General features: G+C 47.0%; 1 protein-coding gene across 11 annotated transcripts in view; it reads left to right on the top strand.

The window, feature by feature from the left end:
* The first annotated feature begins 19,081 nt into the window (after positions 1 to 19,081).
* The window catches only part of AGFG1 (ArfGAP with FG repeats 1), a 75,778-nt gene continuing 71,775 nt past the window's right edge, over positions 19,082 to 23,084 (top strand). For 4 of the 11 annotated variants that reach the window (XM_023259757.2, XM_023259758.2, XM_023259761.2 and 1 more), the window contains exon 1: positions 19,084 to 19,530. In XM_023259757.2, the coding sequence (XP_023115525.2) occupies positions 19,364 to 19,530 (167 nt within the window). In that variant the 5' untranslated portion in view covers positions 19,084 to 19,363. Of the gene's footprint in view, positions 19,531 to 20,745; positions 21,488 to 23,084 lie in introns of those variants that run through there. The other 7 variants (XM_023259756.2, XM_023259760.2, XM_023259755.2 and 4 more) reach the window with 5 other exon arrangements.

Here is a 23,084-nt window from a genome sequence, read left to right on the forward strand (position 1 = left end):
TCTGGCTTGCTTCTCACACTTCCAAAACATCTGAGCTAACCTGGAATTTGTAACAGCTCTTTGGTCTTTGAAAATATAAACTCAAATTAGATTCCCCAGACCAGAAACTCAAAGCAAGCAAAAATATTATGACAAGCTAATGTATTTCTAATACTGCTTACCTTTTTGATGCTAGTGTTTTAGTAACTGTTCATAAGGTAAATTGTTTTACCTGTTATTTCCCCCTTTACAATGTCACTGACATCTACATTACATTGAAATCTACACTGCAGATGAGAACAAGGCCAGGGCTAAATTCCACAGAAAGCTGGAGACCCAAGAGCCAACCAGGAACCTTTGGGCAGCCAACGTCCTTTCGAACCTGGAGACACCAAACTTTTAGTTATCTTTCTACTTTCCTTTTATTTCATCTTTCCTTCCCTTATTCTACCGCTCCCTTCTCTCTTCTCTTCTCTTTTCCTTTCTTTACTTCCTAAAAAAGAATGAAGGCTGGATATGATTTGGGGTGAGGGCGGGTGATACAGTGTCTGTGGAATACTCTTGATATTTGTTTGCTACCGAAGGGTTTTCACTTAAGGTTTGACTTTGAAGATCTACCCTGCCTGTCAAAACTTCTATCTGAAGAATACATAGAAACAAAAATATAAGTTTCTGATTAACAATAGGACTCTAATGATTTAGGCAACTATGAGGGTTTCTTTTTCTTTACATCTCTTTAATGTTAGTTACTTGATCTGGAGTCCTATGAAATTCAATTTGTCTACTGCTAGAAACAGTCTACCTCTTGAAATAACTAAAAAAGGTGCCTTTGTTTCTCTGTATGATTTTTCATACTTGCTGAGGTTGGGACTAAGAACCAGAGTTAGTAGGAAACTAAATAGTTTATTTCAGAATTAGTTTATTTCAGAATAACGTGTGCTCCTTGGAGCCATGTAACCAAGGAATTGGCTTTGCTTGGGGCTGAGTGAACAGTTAGACAACAGGCAAAAAAGCTTAGGAAAAAAGCCTAAACCAGTTTTCAACCTCGGCAATAATGACATTTGAGGCCAGATAATCCTTTGTCGTGGTGTTGGGGCGGTAGAGGACGGCCCATGCAATGTAGGATGGATGTTTAGCAACATTCCTGGCCTCTACCCAATAGATGGCCGAAGCGCCTTCCCCTCCCCCAAGATGCGACAACGGGGAAAAAAAATTTCTCTAAATATTGCCAAATGTCTCCTGGGGGACACAATCGCTCCCCCCACCCCAAGAACCACTAACCTAATTCAGCAGTGGAACTGTTTTATGGACAATTTCTGGGAGTCATTTTGGAAATTTAAAATAATTAAAAACTGTAGCAGAGTAAAACTGTACATGCCTCTTCATTTTCCTTGGTCATTTGCCTAAGGTGACCTGTCACAGCCTCTCCCAGGGGACACAGACCCGCGCCAGGAATGGGTTTTGATGACCTAATAGATCTTTTCCTGTCTCGGTATTCTGGCTAATGACAGCATAATCAATGTGCTGATGCTGAAAACATGCTGAAGAAACAATGGGAACAGAGTCAAATTCCCCTGAAGAAAGATTTTTCTTTTTTGTCTTTTTTTTTTTTTTTTTTTTTTTTTAGTAGCCTGGGCCAAACACAACATTGCATGGTACATTTTTCAGAAGGCAGAAATCATCAGACATTCGAGGCAAAGTGAAAAGTCGGCCCTTTTATTGTGGTTCTGTCCAGCCCATATCTGTACGTAGATGGAGCTAAGATATAGTGGCAAAAGCAGAAATCTTGAAATATGTAACCAGGTGGCTTAAAATTCACAGCCAAATCTATATATTCAATTTGGCAGGAAAACACCTTCTTTCCTTTTTTGGGAGAGATATCACACTATGCCTCCCAGATTCTGCTGAATTATGAAATGCAGAAATTGAGACGCAGGGACAAAAAAGAAACCACTTTTCCCCTACTTTTCTTCTTTCCTTTTTTTTTTTTTTTCCATTATAGTGTTCACAGATATAAGAAAAGTTGATTCAACACATCTGGATTGTGAAATCAAGCACGAGGCATGGATGTGTCAGTCCAAGTATTGCGTACTTTAATGTTCGATTGAACACTGAAAATCAAGCAGCTGTCTTCCTTAGCAAGCTCTGAGAAGGGAGCGTGGGTTTTGCTATCTTCTCTGTAGCTTGCAGAACTTTTCATGTTGTACAAACCAAGGACAGGTCTTTTGTTGTAAAAGTTAAACATGATTCCATGAAATGTTTCCTAGGGGGGTGCCTGGCCAACTGGCTACACCACTCATGTAGCTTGAAGTGCCTGGAAACTTCTTCTGCTAGGAGAGGTAAGGGGGTGGTCAGACAAGGGACTGGCTAACTGATGAGAATTTCACTTCATTGAAAATCGTTTTTTTTTTTGTTTTGTTTTTGTTTTTTTTTTGAGAGAGAGAGAGGGCACAAGTGAGAGAGGGGCAGAGAGAGGGAGAGAATCCGACAAGGGGATAGAGAGAGAGAGAGAAAGAGAGAGAGAGAGAGAGAGGGAGAAAAGTGGGGCTTACCTGATGTGGGACTCGAACCCACAAACCATGAGATCATGACCTGGAATGAAGTCAGATGGTTAACAACTGAGCCACCCAGGCACCCTCAATTCATTGAAAATTATTAATGTTTTCCAAATCTCAGTAACAGAATTTGCCATTAAAAGCCTGACCTTCAAGCATCCTACACTATGAACAGATGAGATTCTCCATTCTCTGTCTGCCTCCTGCGTTTTCCCACTTCTAGCTTTAACCCTGGTTGTTTCCTTTGTCTAGGATGGTCTTTCTTCCCGGGGCCAAGTGCCCTCCAAACCCTGCCCATCTCAACCGCCACCTCCTCCGTGGAGTGTTCTGTCCCTCATCCTTTGAGACCAAGGAAGTCACGCCTTCCTTTGAGCTGCCTTAGCACATTATCTCCCTACTTCTGTGACACTTTGCCCTTCCAGCAAAAGATCTGTCTCTGGTTCCTTGCTCTATTTCTCATACCATGTGGCTTAGGGCACTGTATTCGGGAGATAACATGTTAAATATATGACCCTTTAGATACCTATCCATGTCTGATATTTGTTCGATTCTAAGTGTGTCTGTCTAGAGGTCAAGATAATGGGGTCAGGCTCCCCTGTAACACCATCGGTTGAAGAAACACAAATATGGGTTTTAGTTCAACTTGCTGGACTCATGTTGCAATTGTTCCCTGTGCAAACATGTGTAAGCGTTTTTGCTACCATTCTGTCTACAGATCTGTGATGAACAAACTCCCTAGTAAACACGGGCTGCTTCTTGAAATGGGGCATGTTCCTGAACACACACCATTCTTTTTCTTTCTCTGTTGTATAACACGCCAACGTGCTCATTCATAGTTAGAAATAGAAAAACAATTATGTCACCTAATCCAATCCCTTTTCAGGGATGCCACTGTAGGACAGAGGTTGAAATGATCTCATGCCTGACCTTTCTGAAAGATGAGAAGGAATGTTCTAGAAGTGAATTCTTACGAATGAGGAAGGACGATGTTTAGAGTTCCTAAACCCATTGGCTTGTTATTTATATAAATCGATATTTGGATTAAAGGAACTATTTGAGCTGAATAGTTCTAACCACGGAGTGAGAATTAGATTTCTTTAACTTGGCCTGGCTCTGAGTTTCTCTGTCTTCCTCCTTTGGAAGAACTGAACGCTGGCAAAACAGTTTCACGTTTTCTGCCAATTTGTGGTCATTGACACTTTTGCAGTATTTGAGATTCGCACAAAATTTATTCTGTCTCCGAATATTGTGCGGTTGGTTGGGTCTCAGATGGTACTGGGGACAAGGTAATGGTGTTCTGGTGGGCAAAGTCCTGGTTCTGCCACTATTGGCGACTGGTTTGGGGAAAGGCAGTTAACCTCTCCTACCTCCAGTCCCCCGTTTGGGAAGGGACAACAATAACAATGCAAGCGAGCGTGCGTCGTAAAGTTGTTCAGTGCTCTGTGAGTGCCAATTCGGGTATCACCAGACTCTGCTTTCCACACATACATCCATCCCAACACCTTCTCCCCATGCGCAGCAGGCAAAGCGAGCGAGAGGTCCTGACCTTGCCTTTGGAGGGCATTTAATCTAAAACTGAAGTTGAGGAGACAGGTGAGTTTGGTCACGTTTGCTTTGTGAAGCTGGAAAAGCAGCTTATCTTTTGTGAGTCATGGTTTCTTCCACGGAAAAGAAAAGTAGTAACACCGACTTTTCGAAAATAAATTAAGACCCTACACACGAAGTATCGATTGAACCCAGTCCCTGACACATGTAGGCGCTCAGTAAACGGTACCTTTCCGAGGGGATGAGAAAAACACCAACCCAGTATTCAAGGCTTCAAATTAATAAACAAGAACCAAGAACCATTCCATCAGTTGAAACCAACAAACAAAAATCTAGTAGGCTTCACGTAAGATCGAAATCTGGCCCGAGGCTTCAAGGATAGATGCGTTTCTTCATTTGAAGATAACGGTGGCAATGGGTAATGCGTGCCTCCGTTGTTGGGAGCGCTTTACGTGTGCTGTCTCGTTTAATACGCGCCAGACACGGTCAGTATTCTCATCCACTTTGCAAATGAGAAGGTCAAGACACAGAGAGTTGAGGTGGCTGACCCAAAGTCCCATACTCGGTTGGGGAAAACGAGGCCTAAGGGGCCTGGTTCCTCAACTTCATGCAGCACACACCGTTGGCACAGAACAGGGCAGGGGGCAGGTGGGAGGTCAGAGGGCTGTAAGAGGGAAGTAAGAGGCAGGGCGCAGGAAACGTTACAGGACCAGAGAGGGTGAATGGAGAACTCAGGATCTTCCTCTCCTGGGAAGAAGCCCTGTAAAGAGGAGAAAGAGGCACGGTCAGAAAGAAATGGTGTGTGATGAAAAAACTTAGGGATGAAAGGGCCAGAGGGACAAGGGTTGGCACAGTGGCTACAGACAGGTCTCAGAGAATGGCCTGGCATTGAGCCTGTTGACACCTGCTGACTTTGAAGGCAGCAAGAAGGAGGCCTCCAGGTTTTCCAGATTCAGGCCAGACTTAAACACAGGGCCTGGGTTTTCTTAGGAGGCTATCTTGGCTAAGAAACCAGGGTTACCCCCTTCTCTGTCCATGAAATGTTGCTAACCTTGGATTTACACCAGAGATTCACCTAAAAAGCTTTCTTTAGTCACCTCTCGTCAAGTCTTAGCAATTACGTGTACTTTTTTAAAAGGTTAGGCTTGCAATTTTGTTAGGCCCGCACAGTAGGATGCCGTTGGGTTCGGGCTGAAGTAGTCACGTCGGCATCTAGATTGTGAAAAGTACTTTGGCAAAGTACATTGAAGGAAACAAGGAAGGCCTGTCAAACTTTAAAACCCAAACTGCTACAAAAATGTACATTTTCCTTAAGAAGCATAAAATCTCTGAGTAAATCTAGTTTGTAACGCGATTTTGTATGAGATTACCCCCCCCCCCCCCAATTCAGAGCTTTATGGACACGATCTCATTGGGCCTCGAGTGTCAGGCTTTCTTTTAAATAGAATCATGATGTCTTTATATACCCCAATATTGCTGGCATATAGATTCAAGGTTGCTTCCTCCGCAGAAGTTAATTGGATGGGACGATGGTTATTCACTGGTAATCCATTACCCAGCCTTAGTGTTACCCTTGGGCCTGGCGTTTCATTAACAGTCCAGAGAGCATGTCTCACTAAGGCTTTTTGGCTCATCACATGAGCTCACCTCTGCAAACTTAGAGACACTGAAAGGTAGTTCGCATAAATTATTCCATCATTCAACCACAAAAGCAGGTTCCTTCGGGCAAAATATTTATGACTTTTAAGTCACTTCCTTGTATGCACATTTCTGCTTCCCATCCAACCTGACGTTCTGTTAGAGTGATCTAGGCAACACTTTGTTTTTTGCCCCAAAGACCCAAAGATCGGCTGGGAACATCTTTGGTTAAAATAAATAAATAAATAAATAAACAAATAAATAAATAAATAAGATAAAATAAAATAAAATAAAATAAAATAAAAAATAATAAAATAAAATAATAATACTGTAAAAACAACTTTCTGGAAATCGTATGTTTTTCTTCCTATCAAGATATGTAAATACCACCAGTGAGTAATATGCGAAGGACAGTAATAAACGCCATCATTTGCATTCAGCCTTTCTACCATGTTGATTTTTTTTTTAATTTTTTTTTTTTAACATTTATTTATTTTTGAGACAGAGAGAGAGAGAGCATGAACAGGGGAGGGTCAGAGGAAGAGGGAGACATAGAATCTGAAACAGGCTCCAGGCTCTGAGCTGTCAGCACAGAGCCTGATGCGGGGCTTGAACCCACAGACTGCGAGATCATGACCTGAGCCGAAGTCAGACGCTTAACCGACTGAGCCACCCAGGCGCCCCTACCATGTTGATTTTTCCCTCTGTTTCCTTACTTCAACAACTGGTGGGGATGTTTTTGCAACTAATCAATACTCATCCCAGAACAAAGGCCTTATTCACTCATTTGTTTATTCATTCAACCCTTTATGCATCAAATATATATATATATATGCACATAAATATATTTAAAGTTTATTTATTTATTTTGAAAGAGAGAGACAGAGAGCAGGGGAGGGCTCGAGAGAGGGAGAGACAAAATCCCAAGCAGGCTCTGTGCAGTCAGTGAAGAGCCTGAGGCGGGGCTCGAACTCAAAACTCACAAACTGTGAGATCATGACCTGAGACGAGATTAAGAGTCAGATGCTGGGGCGTCTGGGTGGCTCACTCGGTTAAGCGTCCGACTTCTGCTCAGGTCAGGAACTCGCGGTTCGTGAGTTTGAGCCCTGCATCAGGCTCTGTGCCAACAGCTCAGAGCCTAGAACCTGCTTTGGATTCTGTGTCTCCCTGTCTCTCTGTTCCTCTCTCTCTCTCTCTCTCTCTCTCTCTCTCTCTCTCTCTCTCTCTCTCAAAAATAAACATGAAAAACACCCAGGTGCTCCTATGCATCAAATATTAATTGAGAACTTCTTAAGTGCCTAGCACTGTTTAGGGCACTTGAAATACATTCGTGAAAAAGAAAATTAGTAAAAAAGATGCCCGCCCTCTTGGAGCGTACATTCTCATGGGAGATCGTTGCATAGTAAACAGTAAACAGAGTAGTAAGAAGTGCTCTGGGAAAAGTAAAATTAAAAATAAAAACAAAAAGGAGAGGAGGGAGGGGAGGGCTAATGCGGATGGTGTGCAGGTTAAACTGGGCTATCAGGAGAGGCCCCGTAGAGAAGCGTGGGAGACGGGCAAGCAGTATCCAGTCTAAAGCAGAGTGAGGGCCCCAGGGAGGAGCCTGGTGTCTTTCTGACGTAGGCAAGAAGGTCAGAGAGGCTGGGGCAGAGAAGACAGAGAGGAGAGGAGGAACCTTGGGGACAGGAGGACAGAGCTGGGAATGGGGGGCAGGCAATACGGGATTTTGAGTGGCAAGGGGACATGATCTGGCTTAAAGCTTAAAAAGACCCCTCTAGCATTTGATTGAAAATGGACAGTGGACGAAGGTGAACATAGAAGCAGGAAGACCAAACCATTTGTTAAACAGAAATCCCAACAGACAGCATGAAAACCTCTTCGATTTGCATCTTTGATTTGATTTTAAACCAGATTTTGAACTAGAAGGCAAAAGACACAGCACCCCTTCCGGCTCGGCCCCTCTCTTGCCCACCCGTCTCTTACAGGAAAACGTGGCCGCCCTCCTCAACACGGGCTGCAGCGTTCCTAGCACGTGGCTTCTTCCACTGTGGCGAGCACTACATTTAGGCTAACCTGGTAGCTCCCTTCGGGGGCAGTACAGTTATGCCACAGAAGACAAATCATCAGTCAAGGGGCACTCAGGCAAACATAGGGTTGGAAAGTTCCAGAAATAGTTCTGGAATGCTTGGTGATGCAAGCAAAGAACAGAATCAAGAAGGGGAGGGGGGGCCTCCCCTGGGCTGTACCGTCAACATTATCTAAGCTGTTAGTGGGTTAGATTGCTGGTTTTCTTTGATATTTCGAGTGGCAAGACGTAAAATACCATACCGTTCCTCACTCTGTCATTGCTTTTGAATTTCGTGAGGCAACTCAGACTTGTGTCAGTCTATTTTTTTCTTTTTATTTATTTTAAAAATAATTTATTCATTTTAGTAATCTCTACACCCAGCGTGGGACTCATGACCCTGAATTCAAGAGTCATATGATCTTCTGAGCCAGCCAGGAACCCCTATTTTTTAAAATATCTAACATTAGGGATGTCATCCAGATTGGCAAGGGGTGGAGGGGAATCATTGTTACAAAAGAAGGTATCAAAAATTAAGACACAAGACTTAGGAGCAATAATGACGTTGGACGTGAAACTTCTGAAGAACTGTCTTCGTAACCTACGTAAACATAAGGAAGTCAGCAAGAATTCTTAGGGCTCTCTTCACTGTTTCACATGACTGAGAATGTAGGAGCACAGCTATTAGAAGAAGTCCCAGGAGAGATCACTGCCCTAGAAAGGGAGGTCTCTGGGCCTCTGCTGAACTGGGTAAAGCCATCAGGAAGTTTAAATGGGACCACAGGGAAATATCTACTCGCGAGGGATGGGAAACCGTGTCGGAAGGTCATTTAGCCATAGAATGGCAAATAGGTTGCAGACCTCATTGCCTCCTGGGAGTAGCTTCTGGAGTGCTGAGTGGTGAAGGATTCTGAGGCCACCCCTGGTATTGATTTGGACATGGTACCGCATGGACCAACGATGCCTGCCCCAGGCAAAGGGAGTGGGAATGGTGTACATGGACCACGTGTTTATCATTCCTGACTCACTAGTCCTCTTGCCTTCATATTTGTCTACACTTTAATCATCTTAGGGGCGCCTTGGTGGCCCAGTCAGTTAAGCATCCCGCTCTTGATTTCGGCTTGGGTTGTGATCTCACGACTCATGGGGATTGAGCCCCTTGTCAGGCTCCACACGGGGCATGGAGCCTTCTTGGGCTTCTCTCTCTCCCTCCCTCTGCCCCTCTCCTGCTCATGCTCTCTCTCTCTCTCTCTCTCTCTCTCTCTCTCCCAAAATAAATAAATAAATATGAAAAAATTGAAAAGAATAAATCAGCTTAGAAAGATGAGGTGCTATTCTATTTTTAAGAGGTTTGCAGAGGACATTATATAAACTTCTTTCAGAAATGGAAATGCAGAGATTGTTACTTAAAATAAATTCTCCTCGCGTTATCCAGGCTTTTGTTGCTCTGATGTCAAGTTCTTTTCCTTTGTTTTGGCCTTGGTGGACAGTGGAAAAGTGCCCTGTCCTGGGAACCCACCGTGGTGTCCCGGTCTCCACGTGCACCTTTGGTGGAGACCTTGGACTCTCCCGCTGCTCTACCCATCGGCCACCTTCAGTCCAGGGTTTCCCTTCTCTCGGTGCCCTCTTTCCCACCTTTGTCACCCCTGCTGGCAAACTGGGGTCTTCAGACCGAGACAGAGAGAGCCTCAGGGAGACGGCATGTCATGGAGAATCTGCACTCTTTGACTGGCTCTGCCCACAGATCCCTTTCAGGCCTTTTTTGCTTTATCTCTCAGAGGCTGCTCTTCCCTGTCTGTAAAACAAGGCAGATTTCAACCTAGGCACAAGGACCGACCTGAGATTATAGTTTATATGTTCGGTGCACAGTTCGGGGATGGCGTCTTCTATCAGATTCTCAAAAGGAACTGTCACTCCCACAGTGTTAAGAGTCACATGCATAGGCGATTTCTAACATTCTTTCCATCTGAAACTTGGCATGTGAAAATCCCTTTTCCTGTATGGATCACTGTGTCTCATGCTCACAGCTGCAGGATGGGGCAAAGCACTCTCCCATTTCTTACAGAGAATGGACCCATCTTAATACTAAAGGACCTATATTAATCAAATTTGCAGAAAATGACTAAGGTAGACCAAAAATGTAGCCTGTGTGAGAAAGAGGAACTAACGTTGTTAAAAATGACCCTGACAGCCCATAAGTTATGAAAAAGGACACATTGTTCTAGAGGATTCCAGTGTCTTCTAAAGGTCATCAACCAGAGGCAACGTTCACGGGAGACAGGGGATGGTCCTTGAAGGACCCGGCAAGAGGCAGCGGCCGCCGATCCTCTCCTGGCCGTGGTCCGGGGGAACTTTGGTTTTACTGACTGTGTTTGTTTTTAGGGCTGTTAGTTTCACACACTCGGTAGCTGAAAACAACTAGAATTTATTCGCTCACAGTTCTGGAGGCTCGGAGCCCAAAATCAAGGTGTCAGCAGGGCCACGCCCCCTCCGCAGGCTCTAGGGAAGGATCCCTTCTTGCTTCGTGCAGTTTCTGGCCGTCCTGACAGCATCACTCTGATCTCTGCCTCCTCTGTCACATGGCCTCCTCCCTGTGCGTCTTCGTGTGTCCTCTCGTCTTCTTATAAGGGCACCAGTCACTGGCTTTAGGGTCCACTCTAAATCAGGATGATTTCATCTTGACCTCCTCAACTAATCGCGTCTTCTTAGATCCTACTTCTAAATAGGATCACGCCTGAGGTTCCAGGTGCATGGAGGATGCGATTTAACCGCCCACGCCAGCATTGTTGGAAATTTTTCTACAAACTGAGCTTGTACTCGTGGGGTACTTAGGATAGAAAAAACCAAAATGAAACAACAACAAAAAAGAGTGCATATGTGTACACACACACATGATAGTTGCTCTCTTACTCTGGCTGAATTGCAGGTGAGGTGGTTGATGGGAAGAGAGGAGAATAGAATAATAATAATACCTAACACTTGTAGAGTGCTTACTATTGGCCAGATACTGTTTTAAGTGCTTTTGCATATTATATCACTTAATCTTCATAGCGATCTTGTACAGCGGGGGAGAGTATCATTCCCAATTTACAGGTGGGAAAACTGAGGCACAGAAAAGTTAAGTTACTTGCTCAAGCTCCAGGGGAAAATCCAGGATTGGAACCCAGAAAGTCTGACTCGGAAACTGTGCTTACAGCTGCCCCCCTGTACTGTTTCGTGGTGTGTGCAAGGCACATATAGGAAATGTAGGTCTGATTCAAGAAGCTCCTCACCACTTCCTAAACACATGCAGACGCACATACTCTCCCTCCCCCTCCAAAGAGAACAGTAATAAATGAGCACGTAGCTTCTCTGGTTAGATGTGTTTGCAGCATTTAAACTGCAGAATCCATTGAATCAGGGGCAGTCAGACACATACTCGGGACAGATGAAGGCTAGTATGGACTGGGTAAAATACAGCTGTTCCTGCACATCACCGATGGCCTGGCAGGTTCCTCAGACCACAGGTGGTTTCAACCAACCAGAATGTGACATCGCACTGGTCAAACAGTAGCCACACATCCAGGGCAGGGTTCACTTTTAGCAGCTTCTAGCAAATTGCTGCTACTCTGCACTTGTGGTCGACCTGGTGCCTCACAAGCCAACACACACAGAGGGAAGAAAAGGGAGTCGAGGGAAGAAAAGGGAAAAGGGGAGTCGGTAGGCCTATTTAAAATAAGAATGACTGCAGTGCTTATATAAATGCCAGGTGCTGTGCGGAGTATCTTGCCTCCTGCAATCCTTACCACAACCTTCTGAATCATCCATAGCCCCAGGGCTGGGACGGTGACTAATAATAAAGTGGTAGGTTATCCTGATGATAAAAATGGCTATGGGCTTGTTCCTGTAAACTTCCTCCAGGGGCTGTCCCACCTCCAAAGTGGACTCAGCTCTATGGTGCTGTGCTCATTCAGTGAGGACAAATCTGTCCGGCAACAATTACCCAAATGAAGACTAAGGACGTTTTCACTGTCGCCGTCGGAGTTCGTGTGTGTGTGTGTGTGTGTGTGTGTGTGGCTTTTCAGGTAATTTTTCTTATCTAAATAACTTCTTGAGAGGAAACAGGTCCTTCAAGTGTGCAGCCTGGAGCTCTGGGCAAAGGAGGCAGCCTCGGAAAGCAGAAACCTCAGGCTAAACCAGCCCAGTTATGGCCCCTGGGTGCTCGTACCCTCAGAGGCTAAAGCAAGACCAGGAAAGCATACGTACAGCCTGACTTCTGCTCTCCTGTGGGATCGTGCTTGGTTGATCAGAGCATCCCACAGACAGTGCAGCGCTGACCGTGGAGGGTATTAAATCATGGGCTCTGGAAGCAAACGCCAAGCTGCAAATCTCAATCTCACTCAGCTCCATCACTTTCCAGCCGTGTGACCTTGGCAAAGTCCTCAACTCAGGAGCCTTAGTTTCTTCATCTGTAAAATGGGCACAGGAATAAAACATACCACCAAAGGCTGGTGTGAGGACGAATGGGGTTACCCTGCAGCATGTGCCCTGCAAGGGGCTTGGGGCTCAGGGCCAGGAAATGTTAGTCATCGTTACTGGGATATCAGCAGCGGAGTTCTGTGCGTTGCTTCCCTTCTGCAGATGAGGTGTAGTGGTGACATGGTTCCACTGGGCTCCGTTCACCTCCTGTTGTATAAGGAGCCATTACCCACCTGCCAGCATTAGGTGAGAAAAAGAAAAGGAAGAGGAGTCTTTGCAGAGACCCACCTTTTTTTTTTTTTAAGCTTATTCATTTATTATTTCTGAGAGAGAGGGAGAGAAAGAGAGTGAGTGGGGGAGGGGCAGAGAGACAGGGAGACACAGAATCCGAAACAGGCTCCAGGGTCCGAGCTGTCAGCACAGAGCCCGAGGCGGGGCTCGAACTCACGGACCGCGAGATCATGACCTGAGCCGAAGTCGGGCGTTTAACCGACTGAGCCACCCAGGCGCCCCCAGCAAGACCCACTTTTAAAAATGTCTGCGTCTGACCCCTTCAAAACAGAGGGCGGATGGGGAGGGTCTATCTTCCTTTTCTGTAAGTCCCACAGGCCTTGCTGGTATTTCTTTCCTGACAACAAGAGCAGGTTTCTCTCCCCACAGGGGCCCCTTTCTTTCCCCTGAACCAGAAGGGAAGGTCCCCTTTCTCTCCCCAGTACCGGGCAAGAACAACGTCCCATTGACAACGTGAATGGAGCGTTTCTTACCCTGAGACTCTTCCTGCTGCAGAGGCAGGGACCTTTTCTCTCTGGCTTGGCTTCCCAAGACCATGATTCCAGTTCTCTGGAGGCGACCAGGGCAGGGCAGTTCAGGATGTCTGATTCCGGCACGATCCGACCAAGGAAGGGAAACTGCCCAGTTGCCCAGTCTCCACAACAGGCCATTTTACAGGCATGCCATGACTTCCGATGCGTGCAAGTTCTAGAAATTTCCCTGTGACACCTGCCTCTGGGCCGGCCTGCCCTGACCACCCAGTAACATCCCCTCCTTCCACACCACCTTCCCTTGCCCTGCTTCATTTTCTATCAGAGCGCTTAGCGTCACCCGGTCCATTTCCACGAACATGTTTATGGTTTGTTCTCCCTCCTGTGTGTAACACAAGTTCCAGGCGAGTAGGGACTCTGTCTCGTTCATTGCCGAATCCCTAGTGTCCGGCAGAGAGTAGGTGCTCGGTGGATATTTATTGAATGAACGGATGAATGAAGTCCGAAAGGTATTTTTGCATTCCCTCTCCAATCCAGTAAATGCCTGATAAATGGGTAACTGAAGTCTAGTTGCAATTGTCCTGGGCTTCCAGAACGGCCTGGGCTTGGAGCGGTCAACCACCTGGCATGATCCTTTTATGGCCTGGCAAACTAGAGACGCAGCTTATGACCCGATCCCTGCTCTCTGAGCAGACAGAATTCAGCTGCTGAGACCAAACTCACAAAGGACAGAGTAAAGTGAACCCCAGCAGAAGGGAAGGTCTTCAACAGCTGGGACAGCTGCTGGGGGTGGCGAGGGGGGGCAGGTCTGCCGCCTGTTTATCCTGGCACCTGTAGGGAGGAGGAAGCCAGGTGACTGCCTAGTACTGAGGGACTAGGGTCCTTCGGCTGTCTAGTTTCTCGCTGCTCTCCGCAGTCTACCCAGAAACCACACCAATGTTTCCAGGAAGTATGCACTACGTGTCGTCTATAGGTTCCAACGCCCCGCCTGCTGTCTTCTTTTTCTCTCTCACTGCTTCTTGCAAATTAAAAAGTGAATCAGAAAGCAATGTTAAAAATAATCAAACCACAGCTAAAGGAAGGTGCTATCAACAGAAGAAAGGCGGGAAAAAAACCCCGAGGTGAGTATTATTCCGCTGTGCTTTGAACACGGGCCCTGTGATTATTCATTCTGTGAAACCCCTCCGCAGCGGGGGCCCAGGGGAATTAATGGGGCCGCAATTACTTGCCTTTTGCATTACTTAAACGGGCCATAAAAATTAACATTGGTTTCTGTGGCCACTAGCTGGAAAAAGTCAAGAGGAGACAAGCTGTCAATAAAAAGGAAAAACCCACTGCTCCAGTTTTCCCAGATTGTAGGCGCTCACTGTCATCAGGTAACTCCTCTTATAGTGAAAGTCAGCTTGGAGCATCAGGAGGTCCTGAAGGAAAGATAGGAGGACCCTAAGGATGTAGAATCGAGGCTCTCCAGCCCGAAACTGGGTGCCAGAGGGAGGACAAGGAGCTTCTGAAAGGTCAGCTCTCCAAGTTGGGGGCTGGGCAGAGACCTTGGCACTCACCTCGGAGAGGGTTCCTGCCACATCCACGTTTTCAAGGCTCCCCGTAGATTAAAACATGACAAGCCATCAAAATGGGGCCACGAAGACTGTGGTGTGTTTAAAAATAATTACACTTAACAAATCAGGCCTTTTAATACGCAAGCAAACCAAGGAAACAAGATGGCGGTGCTATTCGCAAGGCGAATCCAGGACTCACTCCAAACAGGAATTCGGGGTGTGCCGCAGGGGGCCAGGATGGGCATGGGACACGCGTGTGCGTCTGGCAAGAACTTCTTTCTATTCTGTCGCTGGGTCACCTTGACCCCGGGGCTAATTCAGTTAGAGGTTATTGTCAAGTCTAAATCTGAGTTCTTCCTGAATGGGAATCCCTCTCCTCTCCTCACTCAGATGCTCTGGGCCACGAATCCACTGTCTGTTCTCCCACGTATCTGCCACTGCTTGTCCTGCTTTGTGTCAGGGAGGGCCGTTGAGGGGCCTCCTCTCTGGGTCTCGCTTGCAGGTGCTGAGGGTGGGGTGGCCTGGCTCCTTGGGGCCTCTCCAGGACATTTTCTCTGAGTCACCCTTGGGGATAAGATAGGCTTGAGCCGGTTTTAGGTTCCTCCCCTCCGAGGTTTGATTTCGGAAATTTGCAAGTTCTTTAACAACACTGTGGTAGCTTTGACAGAACTGGAATCATTCCGGGAGCCAACGCAGCGGACAACAATGAACAGAACCCTGCACCCGTGGCGTAGGATTGAAGGAAGCTTTCTTCTCTGCCTCCTCACTGCTGCGTTGATTTATTCACTCAACCAGTATTTACTGAGTCCCTTCCAAGACCAGGCTCCATATTCAGGAGGAGTGATTGTGAGGAAACACAGACCTAGCCCCTTCCTGGGTGAAGCTCACCACGTAGTGCGGGTCTAGGGACCCTAATTGAAAATCACAAAGCATTGTAAATAGCCACGACAACAAGTGCTCTAAAGCAGAGGCATGTGTTACTATGAGCAGCTATTACGGGGTCTAGCTTAGTTAGGCAGGACAGGGAAGGATCTCTGAAAACCCAGACATTGAGCTGGATCTGAGGGATGAGAAGGGAAAGAGAAGGAAGTCCCTTTTTGGAAGCAGCAGTGCATGTGCAAAGGTCCTGAGGTGGGACAGAAGAGAATATAAGGCCCCGAGAAGGAAGTGGGGCTGGAGCAGTGTGGCAGAGACTTAAGGTGGTTCCCCGGGGCACACTGGAGCTGTGGCAGGGTGTGGAGACCTAGCGTGGCCTGCAGGAAGGAGGCCCCTTTCGAGGAGCTCCTGGGCCTCCCAGATTTTCTTTCAGCCTTAGAGCAATGGGACGTCACTGAAAGGTTTTAAGCAGGGGGAGGAGGCTGGGGAGGCCTGAATCGCATTAGCATTTTGAAAAATCACTCTGGCTGCAGCTTTAACATCTCTGAAGGTAATTTCTGCTTCAGAAGCAGGGTCAGTATTCAGTTACGGGAAGCAGAAGCTGGTGTGGCGTAGCCCAATCTGGGTTTGAATCCCAGCTTCTTGCTTCATTTCCAGCGTGGCCTTGGGCAGGCCAGCATTTCAGAGCCTCAATTTCCTCAATAAAATGGAGATAATAATACCTCCTTCCGCGTTGTTATGAGGGATAAGGAAATTTAAGTAAATAGTCTGGCCTGACATGCGGCAAACTTCCCTTGGGATCTTTTAAAAGTGGAAACCTGCGTGGATGTGACACAGAATACGAAAAGGCCAAAATCCAGCCCATCATATGGACTTGCAACTTTACTTGGAGAAAATACCTCGGACTTCAACTTCACCTTCCATCCAGATGGATGGTCTGGAAACACCTTCTCCTGCTCCTTTGAACAATGCGATAGCGAAACAACCACTTATTAAACTGTTTGTAGAAAGGTGCTGCAGCCACGCCTGGTGACTCTGACATTTATCGGATGATAAACCATAGAAAGATGAAGCAAGCCATTGGCTGTGGGTTAAGTGCGTTTGTTGGTGATGAATAACAGTCTGCTGGGTGTCATATTTGGCCAAAGTGACGCTGGTAAGTAAGCCTCTGTTTTGATCAATCCACGCTTGGGCATTCTGGTGCTCTCATCTCCCAACCAGCCCAGGCCCTGCCGTGATGGCACTCCAGATGACCTTACGTCAACAGTCTTGGTCGGAAACACTCAAGGGCCAACTTTCAGAGGCTCTTGCCGGCCGGTGATGAGACTACGTGAACACCCAGGATATGAACTATATCAACTGTGCTCCAATTCTCGAGTTGGTAATGACATTGACAAAAATACCAATCGCACACAAAAATATTGATCACCGTTGCAAGGTGACAGGAAACCAATATATTATTTTGAACATCTGTGTATAAAGGACAGGAATCAAACATTGATCCTTTGTGACGTAAACTGTGCCACATACTAGCTGAAATCTTCCAGCCGACACACGGAGAAGGAATGACAGAGTTAGATTATCACCACTGTGTAACCCTTAACATATGAATGAATCTAGACATCAATCATCAGTGGCTGCTAACGTCATAAAAAGATAGAAAGGACAGCCCTCCCTCCCTCCCTGCATTATGTGCCTCCTGATGGAAGAACACAAACAAAACTTTGCCAACAATAACAAAAAAACAGAACTGGAAACAAGTGAACTAGACCCAACCATAAATTTTTAGGAAATAGAGAAGGTAGAGGTGTTAAATAACAAAGCTTATTAGAAAGGATGCGACAAAGGGCCCAGTTCCTAAAAAAAAAAGGAATTACAAGGAAAAAAGGAGATAGAGGGGAAACCCACAGGCCATGCAACCCATATATGACCCAATGGCAATGTGGGGATTAAAATAAACTACAAAAATCTTTTAAAAATATCAGTGAGAACCTTGAACACCTGACGGGCTATTGCATGATTTTAAGAAATTATCATTAACTTTTTAGGTGTGCTAATGCTATTGTGGTTAGGTTTAAAAAAAAGAAAGTTGCTATTTTGTTTTTTAGCAACCCAAATTAAAATACGTGCAGATGAATAGTGTATGTCTGGAATTTGCTTCAAAATAACAGGAGGAGAGAATGGGAAGATGAGGGCAGAAAGCACATTAGCCATGAGCTCGTGATTACTGAAGGTGGGCCCCAGACTCATGGGACTTTGATATTTTCCTTAACAGAAAGTTAAAAAAAAAATCCATTGACCGATCCAAAATCTGTTGATCACTTTAATATTTAGCTATTATTAACAGTATTATATTAACATGAAGTCTCACCTGTGCGATGCATCCAGGCACTTTCATGGGAGGTCTGGGGGCTGGTGGGTTCTAGTCTTACTCTCCCATTCAGGAGCTGAGTGATTTTGGAACTTCAGTTCTCTGGGTCTCCCTGTACTCCTTCAGGAACCGAGCAGCAGGGGTGATTTCTAACATCCTGCGGGCTGTGTGCTTAGAGGGACAAAGAGATTTGGGTCCTACAGTCTGACTGTCTGGGTTGGAATCCCAGTTTCCCATTTGTATCCTACGGTAAATTCGCTTAATGCCCCAGAGCTTTAAAGATGGAAAGAACAATAATGCTTACCCCAAAGGGATCTTGTGAAGATTAAATGAGATACTGAATGCATTCATTCCATGAACGTTGGGCACTTTGCTCCCAGCTCTGGGAAGGGGGGTGGGTGGAGTAGTGAAGAAAAGGCTGGGGCCAGGCTGTTTGGAGCCCAATGGGAGGTCCCAGACGACACCCAGTAAACACTAAAGAAGAAGCAGGACTTCAAACAGCTACAACTATGAAGAAAACCCAACACAGCGATTTCATGCAAGGCTGCTTTCAGGGAGGTGGGTGGCAACATTAAACGGGTAGGTTGGGCTGAGGAAGGCTGCCTGCCTTACAGGCATAAATCAATTGATTACATCTCTCTCGACCACGGTTCCACATTTGGCGATGTCTGAGGATTTTTGGTGGCCGCAACTGGGGGTGGGGTTGAGGGGGCGTTCTGACATCTAATGGATAAAAGGCTAGGGGACGCTGTTCAATATTCTCCAATGCAATAAGACCGCCGCCTCACCAAAACATTATCAAATGCAAAATGTGAATAGTGACAAGGCCGAGAAACCCGAATATAGAGCGGACAGCAGGGTAAGGGTCCTGGGTCAGAAGGCAGCTTGCGGTGTCTGGGGTACAAACGGAAAGCCAGCGTGGTGGAGGAAACCAGGATGGGGAGAGAGGCAGGTTGGGGTAGGTGAGGGAGCACCTTTTGGAGCACGATGAGGAAGCTGGAATTATCCCCAAAGCAGTCGGCAGCCCCTGGGAGAGTTTTGAGCGGGGGAGGAAGTTAACTCAGGTAATAATGCGCTTAGCACATACAAGCTCTCTAATAACCACAGTCCATCGCTACCATCACCTGCGTATCTTTGCTACTTTGCCCCGGCCCAACTCCAGGCCTCAGCGCGGCCGCAGTAACTAACTCCTCCTGGCCAGCAGAGGGCGCCGGCCGCCACTTGGCCTCCGGCCGCCCGGGGCGGGCCTCCTCTTGCCGTCCCCCTTCCTCCTCTTTTCCCCTCAGGAGAAGTCGGGAAGGTGGCGGCGGCGGCGGCGGCGACGGCGGTTGTCCCGGCCGGGCCGGTTGGTGTGGCCCGTCAGCCCGCGCTCCGCAGCGTCCGCGCCGCGCCCAGCGCAGTCGAGTCGAACCGAGGCGGCCAGGTCCGGCGCGGGCGGCGCGCGCTGACGGAGGGCGGCGGCCGCGGCCAGGGCGGCCCGAGGGACCGCGGGCCCCCGGCGCAGCGCCGCCCGGCTCCCGCTCCCGGCCCTGCCGGCCTCCTCCCTCGGCGCCGCGGCCATGGCGGCCAGCGCGAAGCGGAAGCAGGAGGAGAAGCACCTGAAGATGCTGCGGGACATGACCGGCCTCCCGCACAACCGAAAGTGCTTCGACTGCGACCAGCGCGGCCCCACCTACGTGAACATGACGGTCGGCTCCTTCGTCTGTACCTCCTGCTCCGGCAGCCTGTGAGTGCCGGGCCGCCGGGCCGCCGGGCGGGGGTGGGCCCTTCCCCGGGGCTGGGGGCGGGGGGAGCGGGGGCGCCGGGCGGCGCGGGAGGCCGGCGGGGGCGCCCGCTTGGGCCGGCGGTTGGGGCGCGGGGCTGGCGGGGAGGGGCGCGGCGGAGGCCGTGGGGCGGGATGCGCTCGGCCCCGGCCGCCGGGCTGGGGATGCGCGCTTTCGGTTTCTCGGGCCGAGGGTCCCGGCCCGGGGCAGCCTTCGTGGGTGGGGCGTGGGCGAAGGTGGGGTCAGGAGGGGGCGCCCGGGGCGAGCATCTCTGCGCCCCGCGGAGCCGGCGCCGTCTCCCTCGGGCCTCTGCTCTCCGGGGCGCTGACCCGATGGGGCTGAAGGGGGAAGACCGGAGGAGGCTGGGGAGGGCCGTGCGGGTCTTTTGTGTGGCCCGCTTGGCGGCGGCCGGGGCGCGGAGATCCCCGGCGAGGCACCTGCCGGGCGCCCGCAGAGAGGGGGTGGGGGGGGGGGGAGAAGCTAGGGTGGGAAAGAGCCGGGACGCTTAGGCTGGGCTTCCTCCCTCCTCCCCCCGGGTCGAGAGAACCTAGGTCACTGGGAGAAAGCAGGCACTTAGGAGGAGTAGCAGGATTAAAACGTCTTGGTGGCAGAGATGTGAATCCCAAGGGAAGAAGTTCGAGAGGCTTAATTGCGAGAGAGGGAGGCAGAGAAGCAGATGGGAGGTGGTGGGGTTTTAGTTTTATGGTCCAAAGAGAGTCTTGAGTTTGGGGGAAGTTTGAATGCAAATAAGGTACCGACTAGAAGCTGTGTCATGGTATCTGGAAGACTTGTCTGTCAGTGTCAGTATCTGGCTGTATACAGACAGGGGAGAGGGGACGACAGCATTTTGTTGGAAAAACGGAGACTACCTCTTGAATTGTTTGGGGTGGTTTGTATTTGTTCTTCTTCGCTTCATTAAGGTTTATTTTGGTAAGGTTTTTGTCATTGTGAAATTTCCTTTGGAAAGTTTGCAGATGATTGTGGAACTGCCGAGCTGCTTTTGGGTACTAATTATCTTGGCAAAGTGGTGGTCACTAAATACTCTTAAAACCTTTGTTGTACCAAAACATTCACTTGAGTTCTTCATTGGTAGCATTCCTTCAAGTAGAGTAATTTGGACCCCATCCCCCCCCCCCCCCCCCCAGAAAAAAACACCTTGTAAGATTAATACTGAGGCAAAGTGTATAATAGATTAGAAAACTCATGTTTAGAAAATGCAGGACGTGCCTAGCAGCCCACAATTCGCTTTTTTTCCCCCTTGGGCAACAAGATGTTATTAGCCTTCCATGATGTTAATTCTTCAACAGACATTTATTGGGTGCCTACTGTGTTTTGTGTGAAGCCTTGGGGTGTGCTGATGAATACAGCAAAACCACTGTGGTTTTGGTGCTTACACTGTAGGGGAGATGGTAATATAAGTAAATGAGAGAAATGTCAGGGGTAAGTATGCTAAAATGTATGTGATAGGAGAGACCTTGTTTGAAACGTTACTATTTATTTTTAATTTTTGTTTTAAAAAAATTTTTAATGTTTGTTTATTTTGAGAGAGAGACAGAGTGTGAGCAGGGGAGGGGCAGAGAGAGAGAGAGAGAGAGAGAGGGAGGCCCAGAATCTGAGAACCCGTGTATCGGAAGATCTTGAACTGAGCTGAAGTCAGATGCTTAACCAACTGAGCCACCCAGGTGCCCCGAAAGGTTACTCTTAGATTGTAGTCAGAGAAGCACTCTAAGAAGTTGGTAAACAGTAATATTATTGAATTACACAGAATTGTAGAGCTGGGTGGTATCTAGAAGAAAGTCTGGTTCACACTTCGCGTTTACAGATGAAGCTAAGTGACCTGTATTGGGCAACTTTGGTTCTAAAATGAAGGCCCACAGTCTGGTGATTTAAATGTATTTGGCTTCTCTTATGTGCATAATGGTAAGTATGTTCTGCTTTTGCTAAGCACGAGATCGTTTGGTACATGGGAAATACTTGGTTTGGAAAAAAAATGTCTATATTTACTGTTTTGAATTTCTGACGTTTCTCTGTAGTCCTTCATAAGTATAGCAGGGCAACATTTAGTCTAGGCAGCAAATGTTTAAGATCAACAAATATTTACAAATTTCTTCCTAAAAGCCCGCATTTCAGAAACATTGTATGTAGAAGGATATCTCACTATGCTGACAATTGCTTATTTTAAGGAATTTAATCTGTGATAGATAGGACTTTATATCTCCATTCGCAGGTGATTCTGCATGTATTTATTGCTCACTTGGTCTGTGTCACATACATTATGGGAGGCAGTGGTGTTACTTGGTTCCTACTGTCTTTAAGGAGCTTGTATTCTAACTGTGTAAATGTAGTGATGATACGTTGTAATATTTCCTTTTTCTAAAAACTATTCATGAAATATGTAAATGGATAAAGCTTCACAGAAGATTTGATTTCTGAACAAAGACTCTTAAAGGCAAGATCCATGTGGCTGGCTGCTTCATGGTGTTGAAAGAACAAGTACTTGTGAGCTAGATAAACCTGATCTTGAATCCTGGCGCCATTTATTACCTGTGTGGTATTGAGAATGTCACTCAGTCTCCTTGAGTTTGAATTTTCTCATCTGTGAATAGTGAGGGTAAAGTTTACCTTGTAGATTTTGGATGTAGATTAGTCTTCAGTGTTAGAGATAACCTGTTTAACATCTCACTTGATGCCTGGTACATAGTAGCTGCCTGGTAGATGGGAGGGATTAACGTGGGGGAAAAGCCATTCCATGAGTGGCAAACAGTATGTGAAAGACATTCAAATGAGAAGCACCCTTATAAAAATCTATCAGTTTGGATTCTTCAGATGTGACTCAAAACCTTTGTTCTGAAGGGAGACTTTTTCCAGGGGCTCGATGATGTTGCCTAGATTTCTCTCAACCAAAGTTGGCTGCTCCCAGCCCCTGCAGCTGGGTACTGCCTTAATTCCCGTCAGTGCCCCAGCTTTTCCAGAAGTTCTGCCATTCACTCGGGCATGTAGCTACCTTGAACTGGTGCCCTCATTGGACTCACTATCCACAGTGACTTCACTGGGACAACAAGGGTCCCCAAATAGAGTCCTCACATCAGAAATCTGGGATTCTTGGGAAGGAAAGAAGAGATGCGGGATCTGATGGCTACTGCAGAAATATTGAAGGGACAGGAGCTCCTAAGGATCTCTGTCCTTGAAAAGCAATGATAAAGGAAAATAATTTGAGGAGAATAAAATAACTATTGAGTTTAATAATTATTATATGTTTGCTATGTAGGTGACATGGTATATTTGGAAGAATACGAATTTTGAAATCAGATTCCGACACTGCCACTAGCTTTGTGACTTAGGGCAAGGTATTAAGCAAGGCCACTGTGTGCACGTTGTCCTGGATCCTTTGGGAAACCTTGATGTGCCTAGAAAATGCTGATACGCAGTAAATGGTATCTACTGTCATGAATTCTAAATTTTAGAGGTTAGTCACATACCCTTTATTATTCATTTAGTGGCATCTTTGTTTACACAA

Source organism: Felis catus, chromosome C1 (genome assembly GCF_018350175.1).
Source record: "Felis catus isolate Fca126 chromosome C1, F.catus_Fca126_mat1.0, whole genome shotgun sequence".
Classification (NCBI taxonomy): domain Eukaryota; kingdom Metazoa; phylum Chordata; class Mammalia; order Carnivora; family Felidae; genus Felis; species Felis catus.